Genomic DNA, 21,564 nt, shown 5'->3' on the forward strand with positions numbered 1-21,564 from the left:
TGTAACTAGAATTATATATATATATATATATATATATATATATATATATATATATATTCGTAAAAGGGACAACGTGGATCATATTGGACAACCCCCTGCCGTGCAGAAATCTTCCTCAGTGTGAGACTGGAATTCACAGCCCTGAGATTAAAAGTCTGATGCTCTACTGACTGAGCTAAATTGCTTCTATTAATAAAAAATAAAAAATATCCAACAGCAGTAGAATAAATGAAGTGTAAAAACAGAATAGACTGCAAGCAGTAGCATCTGTTGCTGATATTAACAGCCCTGGCTTCACCTCAGTTTGTATAAATCACCTTTTACTAGAGATTTTTGCGGGGAGGAGCATTTTTACGTTTCTAACTGATTTTTTCCAGGTCCTGCTTCAGTGGGACTTGGAGTAAAAACAGTCCAGGAAGAACTGAGTAAATGAAAAACATATAATGAAGGTGCCAAAAAGACCTGTCCAGTGTTAATACAGGGGTGTGGCCTGAGGGGTGCAATCCCTTTTGTTTGGGGGAGGGTGAAGAGGGGATTTCAAAAAATGATTTAAGTATCTCCAGCCTCCTGTCTCTGGCTTATTATATGTATCTTCGTAATCCAGCTCTCCCAAGCTGCCCTTTGGGTTCCATTGCTTTGTTGTTGTAAGCGTTGCCCGTAGCAACGGGGCCTCCGGGCATTCCAGAAGCCAGGCCCCTCACCAGCTTGCCTTCCCTTTGGCCTTGGTGGTAGAGGAGAGGGTGCAAACTCAGGATGGTGGCGACTTGACTTGCACCTGGGAAGCGGCCCATGTGCTTGGTCTGCGATGATCATTTCCCATTAAGCAACCAGTCATGTTGAGGAAAGAGTTTTACTCAGGTTGATGTTGGGGCTGACAGCTCTCAGCCCCACACACCCCACCAGCAGTTCTGTATAAGAGACAGAAATTCAACAGGTGAATAAGGTTGCTGCCCACAGGCAATCCTAGAAAACAGCTTTTCTTCAGGACTCCAAGCAAGCCAGCCTCTGGCTGTATATATCAACATTTAAACAGAAAAGAAGATGTGAATTTATTCCAGGGCTTGTTTTGAGGAGGGTGTTATTCCAGCTTGTAGCTTTCCCCCAAAACTTATTCCTGTTCCTTTTATAGTAGTAGCCTGAGAAGAAAAGTACATAAAGCATTTCTGTTTCTTGACAGCTGTTTATTAATTATGCTGCCTTTCCTCCAGAGAACTTGGTGCTGCGAGCATTGTGCTTCACTCACATTCAGTTTTAATTACCCCAATTAATTAGAACATTTTATAAGCCCTTCATCAGAAGGTGGGAAATTCATCCAAATTAAAGCAAATATTAAAAATCTCCAATGAAGTAGAGTCTGTTCCACTGTCTAACAGCTCTTCCTGTCAGAAAGTTCTTCCTGATGTTTAGTCGGAATCTCCTTTCTTGTAACTTGAAACCATTGGTTTGAGTCCTACCGTTTGGAGCAGGTCTGACCAAGGCCATAGCTGCCAAGTTATCCCTTTTTTACAGGGATTTTCCCTTATGCTGAATAGGCTTCCTCGCGAGAAAAGTGAAAACTTGGCAGCTATGACCAAGGCAGAATAGAATGGTATTTATAACTTCCCTTGATCTGGATACTGCAGCCTAGAATAGCATTAGCTCCTTTTGTTGCTGCATCACACTGTTGATTCATGTTAAGCTGGTGGTCCACTAAGACCGCTACTGGCAAGCCAGGTGTCTCCCCATCTTATACTGGTGCCCTACTGCAGAAAAGGTGAAATTTGCATTCATTGTTCCGCCCTCTTTCGCCTCTGGCCCCGCCCACTGCTGCTATGTGCCCCGACTCCCCTCAAGCGAATGCAACCTTTGGCTGAAAAGGGTTCCCCTCTCTTGCTTTAGTGTCTCCTATGCATCGCCCAAAGGGGCGGGGGGTTAAATGCACAGAGATGTCTTTCCTAGAGAGACCCAGCAAGGCACAACAGATGCAAAAACTCGGAGGACCGCTCTTCCGGCTTCCTCTCCTTGCAGCTGCATCTCTTTTAAGTTCTGCACATATATATTTTTATTTCTAGTCTGGAAACAGGTGCAAGATCGCCAGATTGCAGATCGCCCGAAGAGTGCAATGCAACGGCTGAAAAGGGAAGGTGAGTTTAACGGAAGGGGGGAAAGAATTCAGAGGAACCGGAATGTTTGCGCGGGGGGGTGGGGAGTGGACCGCAGAAAATCCATGCTTGCAGAGAGGGAGCTTTGCAAACTAGAGGCACTTTAAAGCCTCTTTCCCCCGCCAGTTTAGAAGGCGCTCCCCTTCACTGGCATCAGCGGGGTATAGGGAGGTATACAAAGTTAATAAGTTGTTGTTGTTGTTATTTCACTGGGACCAGGAGCAAAGCTAGGGGTGGTGAGGGGAAGGAAGAGAGGCTCTGGGTGCAATGTTTGTTGCAACCATCCATTTCCAAGGGGGGTTGCAAGCAGCAGGAACATTGGAAGCTGCTGTGCACTGAGTCAGACTATTGGTCCAGCTAGCTCAGTTGTGTCTGCACACTGACAGGCAGCAGCTTCCAGGGATCTCTCCCCTTCCTACCTGGAATTACTTGGGGGGTAGAATCTGGAACCTTCTGTGTGCAAAGCAGATGCTCTGCCACTGAGCTATGGCCTTTCCCAAACAGAAAACGTTGTTTATGAATAAACAACGTGGGGTGGGGTGGTTTAGCAAGAACTGAGTTCCCTTACCTTTTCAGAATTAAATAATTGGGGTTTTTTTTGTCTGGGAGGAGCTGAAATGGATATACACTGAATGCCTGAGCAAAAGAAATACCACCTAAATATGTAATAAATAAAGCTGTGGTCATTTCTAATCCAGATCACTGTCAGCTTGAGTTTATTAATCACCCACCGCCCGGGGTGTGTGTGCGCATGTGGCACTGCGACTAGGCCTGAAAGAAAAAAATAAATAAACAAACTTTGTGGTGAACTCGCCCTCCCCATTCCCACAAAAAAGCAGTGACTAATAGTAAGGACATAAAAAGAGCCCTGAACCAGGTGGCCTGATCCAGCAGAACTTCACATTCTTATTTCTTCATGAGGCCTGTTGCCATCATACTTCGCTTGCAGGCACCCTGTATGTATGTGTCTGGCACCTGAGTGAAAAGGATTCTGAACTACACAGTCTTTTGGTCTGATCCATCAGGGCTCGTCTTGCAGGGTGGAGGCTGCCCCAGTCGAAAGAGGCGGATCATTTAGTGCACCTGCTTCTCTTTTACAACCTCCACAGAGAGGCAATAGCAATAGCTGCTAGCTCTGGGGGCTATGTTATCACTCCACTGTCAGAGGCAATGTTTGCCAGCTGCTGGGAGTCACAGGGAGCGGCGGGCAGAGCCCTGCTCCCGGACTTCCCACAAGCATCTGCTTAGCCAAGGTGAGAACAGGATACTGCACTAGAAGGACCATAGACCCAATCCAGAAGGCTTGTCTTGTGTTCTTACGGTCTCCCCAGACAGGGCATATGATTGCTGGATTGCTGTCCTTGTGACTAGTTAAATAGTTACCGTACCTGATGAGGGGCTGATAAACCTTCCTCAGCAACAGATTACTTTCAACACCTTTGGGAGGAAGGTGGTGAAATGAGGTCAAAGATTTGTTGTTGTTGTGACACTGATTGTTAATTCGCAGGGCAGAAAGAAATAAAAACAGAGAAGCAGGACTCTGATGGATCTGAAAAGGGGGACAAGCCAGAGGAGGGCGAAACAGACATTCATGTCACCCAGGTGGGGACCAGCACAGAGCTTCTGGCTGGGATGGCTCCAAAGCCAATTAAGCAGGAACCCGAGGAGGGGCTGCAGCCGTGCTGGGAGGCCCAGTGGCAGGAGTTCCTGAAGACCATGCAGGCCCCTTGCTTAGGATGGAGACCCTCACAGCTGTCTCTGCTCCACTCAGGGGAAGGCCCAAAGGAATTCCGGGCCTCCTCTTGGCCGAGAAGAGAGAGTGCCACCCCGATTCTCCCCAGCCTACCTCGAGAAGCCCTCCAGAAGACCTATGAAAGCAGCCCAGATCCCCCTGCAAGAGTGAAAGAAGAGATTATGGAGGAGGAAGAGCCCATTGGCCTGGAGACTCGGTGCCAGTGCTTCCGGCGGTTCTGCTACTGGGAGGCTGAGGGCCCCCGCGAGGTGTGCAGGCGGCTCCAGGGGCTTTGCCGCCAGTGGCTGAAGCCGGAGAGGCACAGCAAGGAGCAGATCCTGGAGCTGGTGACCCTGGAGCAGTTCCTAGCTGTCCTGCCCCAGGAAATGCAGAACTGGGTCAGGGAAGGCTGCCCGCAGACTTGCGCCCAGGCGGTGGCCCTGGCGGAGGATTTCCTGCTGAGGCAGGAGAGGAGGGAAGAACCGGTGAGTGCATTCTGCTTGGACTCAATCCTGAAGACTTAGACAGGAAATGCACCCTACTCTTGCATGCAATTAATCTCTCTACCAGGTTGCACATCATGCCTCTCTGTGCCATTGTGGTGGGGAATAGTTATATCAGGGGTGTGGAAACTGAATCATACCTCAAGGACCACGTCTCCCCATATGAAGCAACCTGAGCCCTGCGATCATCATCTGAGGCCCTTCTTTGTGTGTCTCCTCTGCAAGAGGTCCGCAGTGTGACAACGTAAGAACAGGCCTTTTCTGCAGTGGCTCCCCATTTGTGGGATGCTCTCCACAGGGAGGCTTGCCTGGCGCCTCCATTGTTGTTGTTGTTTAGTCGTTTAGTCGTGTCCGACTCTTCGTGACCCCATGGACCACAGCATGCCAGACACTCCTGTCTTGCACTGCCTCCCGCAGTGGCACCTCCATTACATACAGACAAAAACCAGTCCTCTTTTCCCAGCCTTTGACTAATTAAACAATCTATAGCCTTTTAAAGGGACCCAGGTGGCGCTGTGGGTTAAACCACTGAGCCTAGGGCTTGCTGATCAGAAGGTCAGCGGTTCGAATCCCTGTGACGGGGTGAGCTCCCGTTACTCGGTCCCAGCTCCTGGCAACCTAGCAGTTCGAAAGCACGTCAAAATGCAAGTAGATAAATAGGAACCGCTACAGCGGGAAGGTAAACGGCGTTTCCGTGTGCTGCTCTGGTTTGCCAGAAGCGGCTTTGTCATGCTGGCCACATGAACTGGAAGCTATACGCCAGCTCCCTCGGCCAATAATGCGAGTGGAGCGCGCAACCCCAGAGTCGGTCACGACTGGACCTAATGGTCAGGGGTCCCTTTACCTTTACTTTATAGCCTTTTAAACTGCGGGGGGGATTGTTTTTGTTTATTATTATGATATGCATTCTTATATTTTTTATATTATAAACCATCTGATTTTCAGATGGGCAGTATAGAAATTTAATAAATCACCATCCCTGATGGTTGGCATGTGCTGGCTGGGGCTGATGGGAATTGGAATCCATTCGGGAGGATTCCTCACCTCTGAGTTAAAGGAGTCCTTCGTGTGCAGAGGCAGTCTATCTTTGTAATACCAGGTTGCTGGGATAAACAATGGAGGCAGGTGAAGTTTTTAAAACCCCTTTTGTTTAAAGGGGACATTTAGTTGCCTGTTGTGCTGAATTATTATTATTATTAATAATAATTACATTATTATCCCATCTTGCCTCCCAGGAGCTCAAGGTGGCTTACATATTCCTCCTCACAACAACCCTGTGAGGTAGGTTAGGGTGAGAGTAAGCAACTGGCCCAAGCTCACCCAATGAGCTTCATGACTGAGTGGGGATTTGAACTTTTGTCTCGTAGGTCCTAGTCCAACACTAACCGTTATACCACAATGACTCATTGATACATATGAGATAGTTACCTGCTATATAGATAAGCCTTTCCCAACCTGTGGTCCTCGAGATGGCAACTCTTGCAGGTGCTGCTCCACTACTGCTCCCATCACCTTAGGCCTAGCTGGGCCTGATGGGAGTTGGAGTTGGCCTGATCTAGCAGGGCTGTTTTCTGAATGGTATCCCCTGTTCAGTTTCAGGAGCTGGAGCCTTTCGAGCAGGTGATTGTTAATTCCCCCAAGGCAGAACAGGACCCATCGGACACTGAAGAGTTGCAGCTCCCCATAGCGGTTGAGCAGGACAGTGATGGGGAGACGAACTTGCTCAGTAAGTGTTGCTGGAAGAGAAGAGCCTGGGGCTGATTTAACGGGCTCATATTGGAACCAGATCTGGTGAAGAGAGAGGCATTCCCTTAGGGGGGGGGCATTCCTCGGGGGATGGGGATGAACATCTATCTTCTCATGCCAATGATACTTCTCCAGTGGGTGGAGGGGTCATGGTAGTGGGCAATTTGACTTGCTGCATTTACAAGAAATCTATATTTTAACGTACACTTTGGAACTCACTGACTGTTGATGTCAGGCAGGTGCCTTCACTGTATACTCCTTTTGGTGCCAGCTAAAAACATTGTTGAGGCAAGCCTATGAAGACATGTTGAACATTGACATTGAATATTAACCTGTTTTTTAACTCATTGTTGATTTCAGTTATTTTTGATGGTTTTAAATTGTTGTTTTAAACTCTCTTCTTCCTGATAGTTTTGTTGTTTTATTCTTTTTGTAATCCTCTATGAGGGTCCCCCCCCCCCCGCAATCAAGTGGTTATATACAGTTTATGAAATAAACTGATAAAATATTGAAGATGGATATACTGACTTTTTCTACCCCCTGCCTATTTTTTTTAGCCTTCTTTCATGCCACCCCCTGTCACTGCTCCATGCTTTTTCTAAATGGAAAAACATCAAATTCTTTAAAGCAGTGGTTCCAAAACTGTTTCAGGGCATCACCCCCTTGATTCCATAAACTCATATGACTCCAGTGTCCCCTACCCTATAAAAAGCATTCTTCAGAATAGTGGTTTGCACAAGCCACAAAAAAAGACAGTAACACAATAAGGTTCTAAACAGTAACAATCAATTGCGCATTTATTCAAAATCCAGTTAAAACTATTTAGTTTAATTACTTCAACAAAATGGATGAACTTGATCCAGTAATCACAGCTTTTCAAAGTCCGATAGAGACCTCTAGGGCCTGCCCTGCCACCCACTTGCCTCTTAGCACCCCTCCCTAGCACCGCCCACATTGGGAACTATTCCTTAGACCCACATTGTTGTTCTCTCTTTATTTTATTAGGTGATGGGCAGCTTAGCGAGAATGAGGAGGAGAATTATCAGCTGGAGAGACATGAGCAAGCTGAAGCAAGCTGGGTGCCCAGAGAAAAAGCCCGAGGGGAATTTACCCCGGATTCTCTGTTTGTATCTGGAACTGAGACTAAGGAGAAGAATCTTCATGTAGAAATACCCAAGGAAGTGGAACTTAGCGAGATCTCCTTGGAAAAGGGCAGGGGGGCTTTGTTCCAGGTGTCTGAAGGGCCCGCAAGTTGGCAGGGGGTGAAGAAACTTCAGGAAGACCCTCTGGGAAGCACCCTGAGGAAAGGCTTTGAGTGCAGAGAGGAAGATGCTCTACGCTTCAACAAAAAGCCCTCCCAAGAGAGAATCCCCGATGAGATGCCCGAGAAGGCGGAGTGCAGGAAAGGCTTTGCCCAGAGCCCCGACATATCTCATCCGGAGAAGGCGCCATCGTATGAGTGCTCCTACTGCGGGAAGAAGTGGCCTTGCCAGTCCCAGCTGCGCCGGCACGTGAAGATCCACACAGGGGAGCGACCCCACAAATGCACAGACTGCGGGAAAAGCTTCAGTACCAGCTCCAACCTCAGCCAGCACAAGCGGGTCCACACTGGGGAAAGGCCATACAGCTGCAAAGACTGTGGGAAGAGCTACCGGCGCCGAGCATCGCTGCTCCAGCACGAGCGGGAGACCTGCCGGAAGGGTAACCACTTAAACGCCCCGGCGATGGGTTATGTGGTCCTGGGCAACTGCACTTTGCTGTGCATGAAAAAGTCGGCGCAGGGCGGGAGGAACCGCGTGATCGCACCAAAGGGAGGGGAGGCCCCCCTAGCCCCTCAGCCCTTAAATACGTTGGTGGGATATGTGCCGGAAAGGAGCCATCCCAATGATTAGAGCGCAAGGGGGTGGGGACAGAAGCAGGATGGAGAAATCCTTCAAAGAGCATGGTTGGAGCTTTATTTGGGAATCGACAGCGGCAGGAAGTGCACCCTTTGTGATGCTGATCCCCTGTGGCAGCTCAGTGTGTAGAAACCGGTCCTAGCTAAAGAGTTTGGCCTATAGAGGAAGGGCGAGAGCAACCAAGGAGATGCACTGAAAAGGTGTGGTTTGTTGGGCCTGATGCATTACTGAGTGGGAATGATTTGCCATTGCTTTTAATGCAGAGTGAAAATATGCTGGCCCTGATAACATCATACATCAGGAATGCACTGAAAATGTTGTTGGACTTCAGCTCCCCATCAGCCCTAACCAAAATGGCCAGTGGACGAGGGTGATGGGAGCTGCTGGTCCAGCAACATGTGGAAGGCACCACATTGGCGATTCCCACCATACGTTTTCAAGAAGCAAGATCTGCCACATCAAGCAGAACACGCTAGCCATGTACGGGTGGCCTGCCAGGCACTTAACAAGCAGCCTTGTTTTTGCAGGCCCCAGCAGGCCACCGTACATGGGCTATGTAACATCTGGGCTCACTCAGCTGATGGGCGAGGAATCTGTGTGTCACGTGTTGTGCAGGCTTCAAATGCAGTATGCAACAGGAGTGGGTCTGGAAGTGTGTTCGGATTGTGAAAATGCCATGAAACCTTGGTCAATGAGCACAAGTCTTACCTACTTGCAGGAACTATATAAATATACTGTTTGAGATAAACATCAGCTGTTGCCTTTGTCTGTATTCAGTATCAGAAAATAAACCCTGGGAGATCAACCAAAAGGGAGACTGTCATTGGGAATGTGAAATTCTATCTTTTAATTCCTTAGGAGGAGGATGTGGGGGATTCTTAAAAAAAGGTTTGAATTTTCATCAGCTCAAGCTGGATGTCAAATTGCAACCCTCCACACTACAGTGAAATCTCCTAAAATTTGAGTTATGAGATAGAGGTGAGACTGAGCTTCGGACATGATCAGCAACTCCATCAGGGAGTTATTATTATTATAATAACCTCCTTGTGTTTTCTTTTTGTATTCCTTTAAAATATGCAAATAAAGATTTTTTTTTAAGGGATAGGAAAACCTTTGCCCCTCCTGATGTTGCTGAGCTACAACTTCCCTCATCTCCATAAGCTTCCTTGCAGGTAGACTGACCAGCTATACCAAGACTGGATCAAAACCTTCAGTGGCATTTCTCAGCCTTTTTAGTTAACAGCCAGTTATTTGTTTTGGCTAGGACTGGCTTTGTACAACAGCAGCTATACACACCCATACCTCGTGTTAGAAAAAGGTTGATAGGATCCACAGACTTTCCACCACTACCACACCTTGACAGACCATGGGGGGTTGCTCGTAGCATTTCAGGATATCATGCTCCTCCATTTATAAAATGTATTGTTTTGGAATAATATGGGTTGTACTAAAGGTTTCAAGCTTCCAATGCTCATTCCCTAGTATAGTAAAGACCACACGTTTGGTAAGTTAAAAATGGTTTACTTACAAATTCTCCAAAGGACAGGTTCATGTGCTTTTCCATACACCATTCACAAAAGGTTGCACAGGCAGGAAACATGGCTTTGTTACAGTGGCGAAAGTTCTTAAATTATTGGTATAGGAACTCAGTGGGGCTTGTTGGAGTTACGCGGCCTGAGCTTGGAGCAACCAGCTCTTTACATGCTGAGTTTCTCAGGTTACTTGAGGGTACAACAATAGGCTTGATTACCTTCCTCCCAAGGTGAGGGGGAGTGACCTAGGCTAAGCCTGGCAGGACAGCTTACTCTGTGGTATAACTTTGTCTATTAATTAGACTTGGTTATAGAAGGTTGGTTATCCCACATGAATGGTAATCCTCACAAAAAGAGAAGAAAATCCTTGCAGAATCAAAACATGGCATGAGTGAGGTTCAATTACAGTCTTTCCCCACTGACATTTAGTTTTCCCTATACGCAGTATGGAGGCGAGCCCATTAGGGCCAATAGGGCACTGCTGCATCAAATAGCTTTCAGCCAGCCCAGACTGGCCTGCCTTTTTACTTGCCTCCAGCCTCAATTTTACTTTCATGGAAATCAGCACAGGAGAGGATCGGAACAAAACCAGAATAGTTGGCTGTGTGTTTCCACCTCTACCTGCTCTTGATTCTGGTTCCACCTACTGTTGGCCCCCATGCCACCTTCCTGTAAGAAAGGCAAGACTTCCCCAGACATTTGTCCCCCCTGCAGCCAAATGTCTGTGACTGGCTAATTAAAGGACAGGAAAGGTTCCTCCTGTGAAATTTTACGTGAGCTTCTCTTAGGATCCAACCGTCCTCCATCCCTGCTGGCCACTGATGCTCGCTCTCTGGGCTTTCAAGAAATTAAAGAACCTTTTAATGAGAAGAAAAGAATCCTTGGAAAAGACCCTGGTGTTGGGAAAGATGGTGGGCACTAGGAGAAGGGGACGACAGAGGACAAGATGGTTGCGTGTTCTCGAAGCTACGAACATGAGTTTGACCAAATTGTGGGAGGCAGTGCAAGACAGGAGTGCCTGGCGTGCTATGGTCCATGGGGTCACGAAGAGTCGGACACGACTAAACGACTAAACAACAGTAGTAGTAGTAGTCGTCGTAGTAATAAATTTATTATTTTTATACCCCCCTCCAAATCTGGCTGGGTTTTCCCAGCCATTCTGGGCGGCTTCCAACAAAAGATTAAAAATACATTAAAACATCAGTCATTAAAAACTTCCCTAAACAGGGTTAAACAGAAGACAAGAACTCCAAGAAAGAATGGGAAAAAATTATAATTTATTTAGGAGACCACTGTAAGCAGATGAAAACATTAGCAGGATTTTAATAACACTTGTAACAATATAGACAATATGGAGAAATACAAACTATGGATTACGAAATAATATGCAGCTGAAAATGTTAACATTAAGACCCTTGAAGGGGGTGGTGTGAAGTCTGGAGATTCAGAGAAATCTCTAAAGGTTTGGCATTGTTATAACTTTACACTTGTAAAATCAAATAGGAATTCTTATTATTTTTTTAAAAAAAGAAATTGGCCTTCTTATGGTGCTGTTGGATGAGCATTTTAGGAATTTTGTATTGCACCTTTGTTTTAAATTTGGCTTTTAAATTCAGTCTACACATTTGTATTTTGTTTTGTTTTTACACATGTCCTTTTTGAAACATGTCCTTTTTGGGGGTTGGACTAGATGACACTTTGGGTCCCTTCCAGCTATACAAATTAATGATTTTATTGGCCAACATCCAGTCCTCTCAAGCCTGTTTTCGGCTCTGAACGTCATCCATATATTAATAAAAAGCCTTAGAGGGCTGGACTAGGTCCTGGGACTGACTGGGTTTCAAATCCCCACTCAGCCATGAAGCTCACAGGGTGACTTTGGGCTGGTCACTGTCTTCTCTCAGCCCAGCCAACCTCACAGGGTTGATCTGAGCATAAAATGGGAAGAGAGAGGATAATGAAGGCCACCTTGAGCACCTTGGAGGAAAAGTGGGATAGAACTGTAATAAAGAAAGATGGAATAAGAATAAAAGGAGTGCCCCAAAACAGGTTACCGTAAGTCATGTGTCTGTATGTATGAACTGCTCCTAACCACAAAACAATCCCTGTACACCAGGCATCCCCAAACTGCAGCCCTCCATATGTTTTGGCCTGCAACTCCCATGATCCCTAGCTAACAGGACCAGTAGCCGGGGAAGATGGGAATTGTAGTCCAAAACATCTGGAGGGCTGAAGTTTGGGGATGCCTGAATTAAGCCATGCATAACAGAAATAGCAACCTGGGGCTGCAGTTCTGTGGTCTCACAATTGGAAGCTAGTTCTATTGAACCCAAACATAGACAGGTCTGGATTACATTGTATTTTAAATATTTTATTGGAATACGCCCAGAGTGGATGGGAAAAACCAGCCAGATGGGCGGGGTATAAATAAATTATTATTATTATTACATGTCAGACAATTATTAGCCACTCTTCCTACCACACACCTCCATTCACACTTTCTAAACTCATCTTCACAGGGGTGGGGGGTTTGCAGGGTTTTCTTTAGGGGAGGGGAACCTATGGCCCTCGGGATGCTGGTGGCTTCAACTTCTGTCAGTATCCGCCACCATAGCCAATGGTCAGTGTTAATTAGTTATACCCAATGGTCAGTGGTCATTAACGTTATATCCCAGAACATCTGGAGGACCAAAGGCTGACCAGGATTGCTTTAGAGCAGGCACCCCCAAACTTCGGCCATCCAGATGTTTTGGACTACAATTCCCATCATCCCTGGCCACTGGTCCTGTTAGCTAGGGATCATGGGAGTTGTAGGCCAAAACATCTGGAGGGTCGCAGTTTGGGGATGCCTGCTGTACACAGTCATTCAGGAGCCTTGTTTGTCCTGACATGCTAGTTTTCTATCTGCAATGCCTTATCTTAAAATATCATAGAACTGCAGAGCTGGAAGATACCCCACGGTCATCTAGTCCAACCCCCTGCAATAATGTACAGCAATCTCAACTAAAGCATCTGTGATAGATGGCCGTCCAACCTCTGCTGCTATCTTTCTATGGGCAGGGCCTTTCACGTGTGTGCGTGCGAGGGCGTTTCAACCTTAAAGCAGCATCCAGTCCTGTCCCCCCCCCCCACCTCCCCTGAAATCAAAGGGCGCCGAAGGCTCCCTTGAGAAAGCCTGAGGACGCTTTTCAGAAGTTAAGCCACCGCTCTCAGCTTAGCAGCGGTGCCTGCCCTGCAGCCAACCTGCATTTTATGCATCGCGGGCAGGCAGGCAGGCATTCAACCGGCGCAGCTTCTCCCGCGCAAAATTAAGACACGGCGGGGAAGGTGGGCGCGGGTCGAGTGAGTCATCCGATGCCCCACCGCTGCATCCTCCCGCCCCGCCGGTGCTTCTGGGGGGCGGCGATTTTAAGAGGAGGAGCCGCTGGGCTGAGAGGTGGGGTTGAAAGGGGTTAAACGCACCGAGCTCTTATTTCTAGACGGGCGCGGCCGGCTTGCAGAAGAGGAGCCGGGAGGAGGTTGGCTGCTTTCCCCAGCCTGGTCTCTCCTTCCAGGAGGTGCATTTCCAAATCCGCCCATCAAATCCGCCTTATCTCTTTGCATTTATTTTTGCAAAAAGAATAAAGAAGAAGAAAAGAAGAGTGGATGGGGGAAAGCCGCGCATACTCGCAGGACTAGCGCCATGCAAAGCCTTCCTGGATCAGGTGAGTGCAAACCAAGGAGGGCTGGCCTGGGACGAAGCATCCTTGGCTGGAAAGATGAAAGCAGAGGCTTCTCCCACCTACGAAATAAAAGATTCTCACCTGTAGCAGGTCAGAGACACAGGCCGGCAGCTTATTCCCAGTAAGAGATCTCAGCCTGTTTAGTAGGGAGAAGAAAAATGCTGCCGGCACTGAGGATATTTGGGGGGGGGCATGGTACTATTTGGCTTTTTTGTGCGTGCAATCGATTATGCCGGTCGGGGCTTACCTGCACACCTCTCCCCCAATATTTTATTCAGGTTGGCACCCCTGGGAAGGCTTGTGTGATTCTCACTCCTGGTTGAACCTGGGTTCGAATTCTGTGCAAGCCCATAAGAAGTTGAATGTCTCCCTCTATGCATGCAAAAGCTCCCTGGTATTCCCAGGTAGGGCTGGGGAAAGACCCCTGTTTAAAACCCCTGGAGAGAGGCTGCCAGTCAACTGTTAAGGACTGTGCAATTGGTCTTACAGGAAGAGAAGAGAGACAGGAAAAAGCAAGGGGTGAGATGGCTAAAAATAGCTTTATCATGTGATTCCAAGACAGAGAAACAGAATCAGGGGACAGAGAAACCAGTAGGAGAACACTTCCATCTCCCAGGACATTCTATACAAGATCTCAAAGTAGCTGTCTTATTACAAAATAATTTCAGAAATAGACTGGAAAGAGAAGTTGCTGAATTGCAACTTACTACCAAACTTAAAACCATGGAGAGACTTGGTCTGAATAGAGACATTGGATTCTTATTTCATTTTACATGATAAAGCCATTTCTAGCCATCTAATCCCCTTGCTTTTTCCTGGAAGACCAATTGCAGTCATTAACAGTCGTTCAACAGGTTTACCACACCTATCAGCCAATCACCCATTCCCACCACCCTTCTGAGTAGTACTCCTCCCCACCCTCTCACTATATATAAGGGCGTGGTGACTTCTGTTTCAGTGTATCTGAAGAAGTGTGCATGCACACAAAAGCTCATACCAATAACAAACTTAGTTGGTCTCTAAGGTGCTACTGGAAGGTTTTTTTAAAAAAAAAATCGAACAAACACAGTGTTTTAATTTATTGGAATTTGTTTTTACTACAGCAGACCAACACGGCTACCTACCTGTAACTGAATGAATGAATAAATGAATGAATATGAAAAGGGATGGCTAGGCTCTGCCTATGCTGCCAGAGGCAATATGCCTGGGTACCAGTTGCTGGGAACCACAGGTGGAATGACTCGGGTCTTGCTTGCGGGGCTCCCATTGAGGGATCTGCTCGGCCACTGTGACAAAGTATGCTGTACTAGAAGGGCCATTGGCACAATTGAGCAGGACTCTGCTTATGTTCTAGAGCAGGGTTTCCCAAACTTGGGTCTCCAGCTCTTACTGGACTACAACTCCCATCATCTCTAGCTAGCAGGATCAGTGGTCAGGGATGGTGGGAATTATAGTCCAAAAACAGATGGAAACCCAAGTTTGGGAAACTCTGTTCTAGAGGCAGCCTGCCTCTGAATACCAGCCACTGGGGAGCTTCAGCGGCTGTTGCCCTTCTATTAGCTCGTGGGCCACTGGCGGAACCAGGATGTTGTCTGAGATGGGCCCTTGTTCTAACCCAGCGGAGCTTCTCTTCTTAAGTTCCCTGAATGAGTAGCTCCCGCCATCCATCACACATGACTTCACACTTTTCAATGCTGATTTTGTTTGCAGCACAAGGAACGAAGATGGAGGAGCACGACTCAGCGCAACCTGGGGAGAAGTCAGAGGCAGGTGGGCCGGCCCCTCACGATATCCAGATCAGAACGGTCCGGGAATTCTGGACAGGGGTGCCTCCAGGAGCGATGGGGGAACCCCTGTGGCAGGAACTCTTGAAGATGATGCAGTCTCCTAATTTTGGGCTGAGAAACCCCCACCTGATGGAGGAAAGTTCCTTGTGGAACGACGCTGCTGTTTTCCACCCTTCTTTCAAGAGGGCAGCTGATGCTGGCCAGTGGCCTAGAGGAGAGCAGGCCCCAGATCCAGGGGGAGGCCTCCCCGAGGCCTACATGAGCCCAGAAGCCTCCGGGAAAGTGAAGGAAGAGATTCCAGATGAAGAAGACTTGGAGGCACGATGCCGGCACTTCCGGCAGTTCCGCTACCGAGAAGCGGAGACCCCCCGAGAAAATGGCCGGCAGCTCCTGGAGGTTTGCCGCCAGTGGCTGAGGCCCGAGGGACACACCAAGGAGCAGATGCTGGAGCTGGTGGTCTTGGAGCAATTCCTGACCATCCTGCCTCTGGCGATGCAGAGCTGGGTGCAGGAACGCAGCCCCGAGAATATGTCTCAAGCAATGGCACTGGCCGAAGGCTTCCCTCCCCTCTCTGAAGAGTGGGAGCAAAAGGTGAGGCGTTTTAAGCGGTGTGGCTGGTGCCCCTTTGGGACTGGTAGGGCAGAAGGGAGGGAGCCCGACAGTAGGTGGCGCCACTTCCCAATGAAAGCCAGAGCCAATGAGTTGTGGGTTTGTCCCCCATCCTGTTTTTTCCTCAGCAGGTACATATATTGGCCTGGTTCTCATCGAATGCTAAAAGAAACTGTGGCTTAGTACAAACGAGCAAGATCACATCCACGCCATACATTTTAATGCATATTTAGCACTCGCCCCAAGAATCATGGGAACTAAGTTACAAGTAACGCAAAGGCGTTTACATTCCTCTGCACTTTATTATTGCAGTACATTATGAAAAGGCTCTATTTCTCAATGAAGGCATTATTTTGTCTACCCTCTGGAAAAACCATCTATGAGAAAATGGATAACTAAAATTTGGAGCACAGTATGTATGGTTAGCTTACATATATGGTGAGAACCAGAGGGGGCAGAGTTCCAGTGGTGTCCAAAGTTGTTGACCTTTTTTTAGTATTGAAGTTGTTGAGCTTTTTGAGCTTCTTTTAGGGTTGAAGTTGTTGAGATTGAAGTTTTAGCGTTGAAGTTGTAGACAGACATTCATTGAGAAGTGGAGCCTTTTTATAACGAACTGGAGGAGTAAAGGGCAGGAGAATGTTTGTGTTACTTGGAACTTCGTGATATTAATTCATTGCATGTGATTTTGGTATGGAATTCTGTTCCTATATGTTTGGCTCTATATATCCCCTTTACTCCACATCTATTTCATTTTATTAAGCATCTGTTATTAGATTTTGCTGTGTTTTATTATAAATAAATGTATACCGGTGTGTGTGTGTGTGTGTGAGAGAACTGTTGTTTACCCCTCACAGAGCAGCAATTCCCAGGGCCCTTAACAAACTACTTTTCCCAGGATTCTTGGGGTGTGCTACAAATGTATTTGGGGAAGAAGAGGGGAAATGTTAATCTATAGCACAACTTTCCGGCAATGGATTAAATTTTGTCAAACTTCAATCTTAAAACGGTGTTAAAACTTCAGTGTGTCTTAATTAACTGCAAATATTTACTATATTCAGTAAATGGCTTGCAGTTTGTTGAAAGTTTATCTTGCCTTTGTCTCCCCCCCTTTAAATCTGACATTATGTCTCAACCTGGCCATTGAGACAAGGCTCCAACATTCTTTAATGTTCCAGTTCACACAGAATGATGCAGCAGAGCAGCTAACTTCCTGCGTCTTCTCGGTAGCCAGACTTGAAGACCTTTGAACTCTAGACATTTACCGTATTATATCTGTAGCATTGACTGGGGATTCCCCACAGCATCCCTGCAAAACTCCCTAACCTGCCCGCTTCTTTTTCAGCCCCCAGGACCATTGAAGGAGGACCCTGTTGATTTTCCCTTATCGGAGCAGAGCCCATCAGACCCTCACCAGATCCTCCAAGGGGAGGCCAAGCAAGAAGAGACGGGAGCAGCCTGCTTGCTGGGTGAGCCTTCTTGCTGGGATGGCAGCTGGGACCTGGGTTCCGCAGTACCTGTCCCTGTCTGCTTCCTGTCACCCGGACCAACATCCGAGGCCTTGCCCCATGCTAAACTACAGGAATCATAACATCTTGTAGGGATGCTCATCAGCTTTAAAAAGGTGATTAGGCAAATTCAGGGATGATACGGCTATCAATGGCTATTAGCCTCTTGATGGTGGATGCTGACGGTTTCTGCAAAAAGACTAAAAAAAACCTCTGTCCGCAGTTCGTATACAACAGAGATCACAGACTTGTGGAAATGAAAACCAAAGCACCCTTGAGGATAGCACACACATCCCAGCAGTGGGAAGCTAACTAACACCTGGAGTGTTAAACGCCAAGACGTTCCTGTTCTCATCAACACTTGTTTTATTTAAGGGCCTTTGATGTCATTGTAACATGTATTTATATATATATATTGCATTTCTGATCTCCCTGCTTGAAATTCCATGATACACAAGCACACACTTCCAACTGTGTGAAACTTTTACATAAATTTTAACATCACAATTTACAAGATTATTCAAAATGATTTGCGTGCCGAAGCGTTTTCTTTCTTATTTGATAAAGTTCATCAAAGATTGCTACATCGCTTATTCTGGCAATTTAAAATAAATTTAACAGTTTCAAGTTGTGTGCTTTTCATTTTTTTCTGCAAGAGATCTGGCTTTTAAAATTGACAGTAGCAAGTCTTTGGGGGGGAGGGGGAGAGTAGTTAACCTTGCCTAGGGCACAAAGTAGCCTACTACTGGTACAGACTAGACCCCATGATTTTTTGGGGGGTACACTTAGGGGGCTCTGGCAGCAGTGACTACAGCTTGGCAGCCCTGTAGTTTCCTGCTCCCCTTCCCAACAGGCCTTTCCCACTTCCTCCCATTTCCTACAGCAAGACAGGAGAGGGAGGAGGCAGAGGCCGTTGATTTTAAACGGTTGAAATATGTTTTTATCTCATATTTAATTGTACTGCTTTATCACTTTGGTGTTTGCTGCCCTTGGGAGCCTTTGCGGGGGAAATGTGAGCTAGAAACATATTTTCCACCAGCAGAGTGATGACACCGTTGGACACAATTCATAAGAACAATAGACAATCCGTAGAAGCAACTGTCGTTTCCATGGACCATGTTTGACTGAAACCAAGATCCTCTTTCTGTTCCAGCAGGTGACCAGCAAGTGAGGGAAGATGAGGTGGAGACATTTCAGCTGGCAAAAGGACCCAAGCAACGTGAACTCAACGGGATATTACTGGATGGAGCAACCGGGAATATTTCTCAGGGACCAAACACACAAGAAACATTTGGAAACCAGCAGGTTCGGGAAAACCCTTTTGGTGGCAGAAATTCTCCTGAAGCTACGTCCTTTGAGAGAGAAACAGAGGGACCCAACCGCAGAGAAGGACACAGCCAGAGCTCTGACCTCCCAAAGCGGCGGCTGGCCCGCAGGCAAAAAAAAGTGCATGTGTGCTCTGAATGCGGGAAAACCTTTGACCGGCTCTCTGTCCTGGCAAACCACCTGACCATCCACACAGGAGAGAAGCCCTACCAGTGTGTGGACTGTGGCAAGGGCTTTGGCTACAAAGCGCTCCTTGTGAGGCACAGCCGGAGCCACGAAGGACAGAAGCCGTACAAATGCTTGGCGTGCGGGAAGATGTTCAGCACCAGCACTATCCTTTCCGATCACGAGAGAATCCACACGGGAGAGAGGCCCTTCACCTGCGCCGACTGCGGGAAGTGCTTCGTCAAGAGGGGCCACCTGATGAGGCACCAGCTGACCCACACGGGGGAGAAGCGCTACAAGTGCTCTGAGTGTGACAAATGCTTTGGCGACAAGAGCCTCCTGACCACCCACAAGAGGAGCCACACAGGGGAGAAGCCGTACACATGCGCCGAGTGCGGGAAGAGCTTCAGCCAAGGATCACACCTCATCACTCACAAGAGAATCCACACTGGGGAGAGGCCACACCAGTGCTCGCACTGTGGGAAGAGCTTCAGCCGGCGCTACGACCTCCTCATCCACGAGAGGACGCACACGGGGGAGAAGCCCTACCCGTGCCCTGAGTGCGGGAAGAGCTTCCGCCAGAGCTCGCAGCTGTTTGTCCATGGGAGGATCCACATGGGAGGGAAGCCCTACCAATGTGCCGAGTGCGGCAAGAGCTTCCGCTGGGAGAGCAGCATCAAGATGCACATGAAGAACCACGCCGGCGACCGGCCGTACGCCTGTTCCGAGTGCGGCAAGCGGTATGGCAGGTCCTCGCACCTGATCCGCCACAAGGCCACGCACACGGGCGAGAAGCCCTTCCAGTGCTCGCAGTGCAAGAAGAGCTTCACCCAGAGGTCCATGCTTGACCTCCACGAACGGACGCACACAGGAGAGAGGCCCTTCCAGTGCTTGGAGTGCGGGAAGTGCTTCCGCTGGGAAAGCAACTACCAGATGCACGCCAAGAACCACACCAGGAAAAAGCCGTTTGAGTGCACGGAATGCAGCGAGAGCTATGACAAGGAGTCTCAGCTCATCAAGCACCAGAGGATCCACACGGGGGAGAAGCCCTTCAAGTGCAAGGAGTGCGGTCTGTGCTTCGACAGCATCTCAGCGCTGACAGGGCACCGCAAGGCCCACCGGAGCGAGAGGCCCTTCAAGTGCGCCGACTGCGGCAGGAGCTACAACGAGGAGCCCGAGCTCCTCAAGCATCAGAGGGCCCACACAGCGGGGAAGCCGCACAAGTGCCTCGATTGTGACAAGAGTTTTGACTCTCGCTCTGCCCTGAGGGTGCACCGGCGCATGCACACCGGGGAGAAGCCCTACAAGTGCTCAGGCTGCGGGAAAAACTTCAGCCAGAGTTCAAACCTCCGGACGCACATGAGAATCCACACAGGAGAGAACGTGTGAGAGGCAGGCCTCCCAAGGATGCACGGGGGAACATGGTGGCCACTCAAGTCCAGGAAGCTCTGGGAGGCCAAAGGTTCCCCATCTCTGATTTTGCAGATATTTTTGCCTGGTTGGGTAACGTTAGGGATAGAGCTACATGATGTGGGTAGAACATAGAGAGGTGGGTTTAGAAGAGACATTGACTGACCTTTTTTCATTCTTTCCTTTCTTTTTTTATAAAAAATAAATAAATGTTTTAATTCCAAATGTCTGTGTGTGGTTTTGTTTTATGCTCCTTTCTGATGGTGAGGCTTGGGGTGGGGTGGGGGCGCTAGCTCTCTTATGGTGCAAAAGGTATTGGATTAAAATAATCCTGCACAAGTTGTTTCGTTTTGTTTCCAACTAAGGTCTACTCAAGGAAATCAGCCCTGAGTGCTCCCTGGAAGGACAGATCGTGAAGCTGAGGCTCCAATACTTTGGCCACCTCATGAGAAGAGAAGAATCCTTGGAAAAGACCCTGATGTTGGGAAAGACTGAGGGCACTAGGAGAAGGGGACGACAGAGGACAAGATGGTTGGACAGTGTTCTCGAAGCTACGAACATGAGTTTGACCAAACTGCGGGAGGCAGTGCAAGACAGGAGTGCCTGGCGTGCTATGGTCCATGGGGTCACGAAGAGTCGGACACGACTAAACGACTAAACAACAACAACAAGGTCTACTCATGACCATGGCCATCAAGTTTGATGGGTTAACAACAACATATTATTATTACAGTGGTACCTCCGTTTTTGAATGCTTCCATTGTTGAACGCTTCAGTTTTCGAACGCCGTAAACCCGGAAGTAAATGCTTCTGTTTTCGAACACGCCTCGGAAGTCAAACATGCCACACTGCTTCCGTGTTGAGTTTTCTGTATAGAGGCTTCTGTATTGAGTTTTCGGTTTTCAAATGTTTCGGAGCTCAAATGGTCTTCTGGAATGGATTACATTCAAAAAACCGAGGTACCACTGTATGTGCTACCCATCTGACTAGGTTGCCTCAGCCACTCTGGGCGGCGTCCCACAAATTATAACCCTAACACTAACCACAGTTAAACTTCAACCATTAAAAACATCCCTCAACAGGGTTGCCTTCAGATGTCTTCTAAAAGTCAGATAGCTTTTTATCTCCTTGACATCTGACGGGAGGGTGTTCCACAGGGTGGGCGCCACTACTGAAAAGGCCCTCTGCCTGGTTCCCTGTAACCTCACTTCTTGCAGTGAGGGAACCGCCAGAAGGCCCTCGGAGCTGGACCTCAGTGTCTGGGCTGAACGATGGGGGTGAAGACGCTTCTTCAGGTAAGCTGAGCAGGAATAGGACTGGAGACCATGGGTTCTTAACCTGAAGTCCACAGATTGGCTTCACATGGTCTGTAAACCGAGAGGGGGGAAAAGAAAGAAAGAAGTGCATAAAATGTTTTAATGTGCATTTTTCTGGTGACAGGGTCCACAACTTTCATCCAAATCCCAAAGGGATCCGTGACCCAAAAAA

The 21,564-nt window shown here is 47.9% G+C and overlaps 1 protein-coding gene across 1 annotated transcript; it reads left to right on the forward strand.

Annotated features, from left to right (window-relative positions):
* The first annotated feature begins 1,750 nt into the window (after window positions 1–1,750).
* Window positions 1,751–20,295, forward strand: LOC118081515 (uncharacterized). The gene is made up of 8 exons (XM_060270933.1): window positions 1,751–2,123; window positions 3,649–4,358; window positions 5,970–6,102; window positions 7,128–8,011; window positions 13,019–13,256; window positions 14,985–15,652; window positions 17,013–17,136; window positions 18,329–20,295. The coding sequence occupies exons 1-8, from the start codon at window positions 1,916–1,918 to the stop codon at window positions 20,053–20,055; spliced, it is 4,692 nt and encodes a 1,563-aa protein (XP_060126916.1). The 5' UTR covers window positions 1,751–1,915; the 3' UTR covers window positions 20,056–20,295.
* The last annotated feature ends 1,269 nt before the right edge of the window (window positions 20,296–21,564 follow it).

Source organism: Zootoca vivipara, chromosome 2, assembly GCF_963506605.1.
Source record: "Zootoca vivipara chromosome 2, rZooViv1.1, whole genome shotgun sequence".
Classification (NCBI taxonomy): Eukaryota; Metazoa; Chordata; class Lepidosauria; order Squamata; family Lacertidae; genus Zootoca; species Zootoca vivipara.

What these genes read in the sequence shown, in the direction of transcription:
- LOC118081515 (XM_060270933.1), top strand. Translation starts at nt 1,916, where the DNA reads ATGCACAGAGATGTCTTTCCTAGAGAGACCCAGCAAGGCACAACAGAT. An exon ending in GCAACGGCTGAAAAGGGAAG is followed by an intron (nt 2,124 to 3,648) that starts GTGAGTTTAACG and finishes GTTAATTCGCAG; the next exon opens with GGCAGAAAGAAATAAAAACA. An exon ending in CTGAAGAGTGGGAGCAAAAG is followed by an intron (nt 15,653 to 17,012) that starts GTGAGGCGTTTT and finishes CTTCTTTTTCAG; the next exon opens with CCCCCAGGACCATTGAAGGA.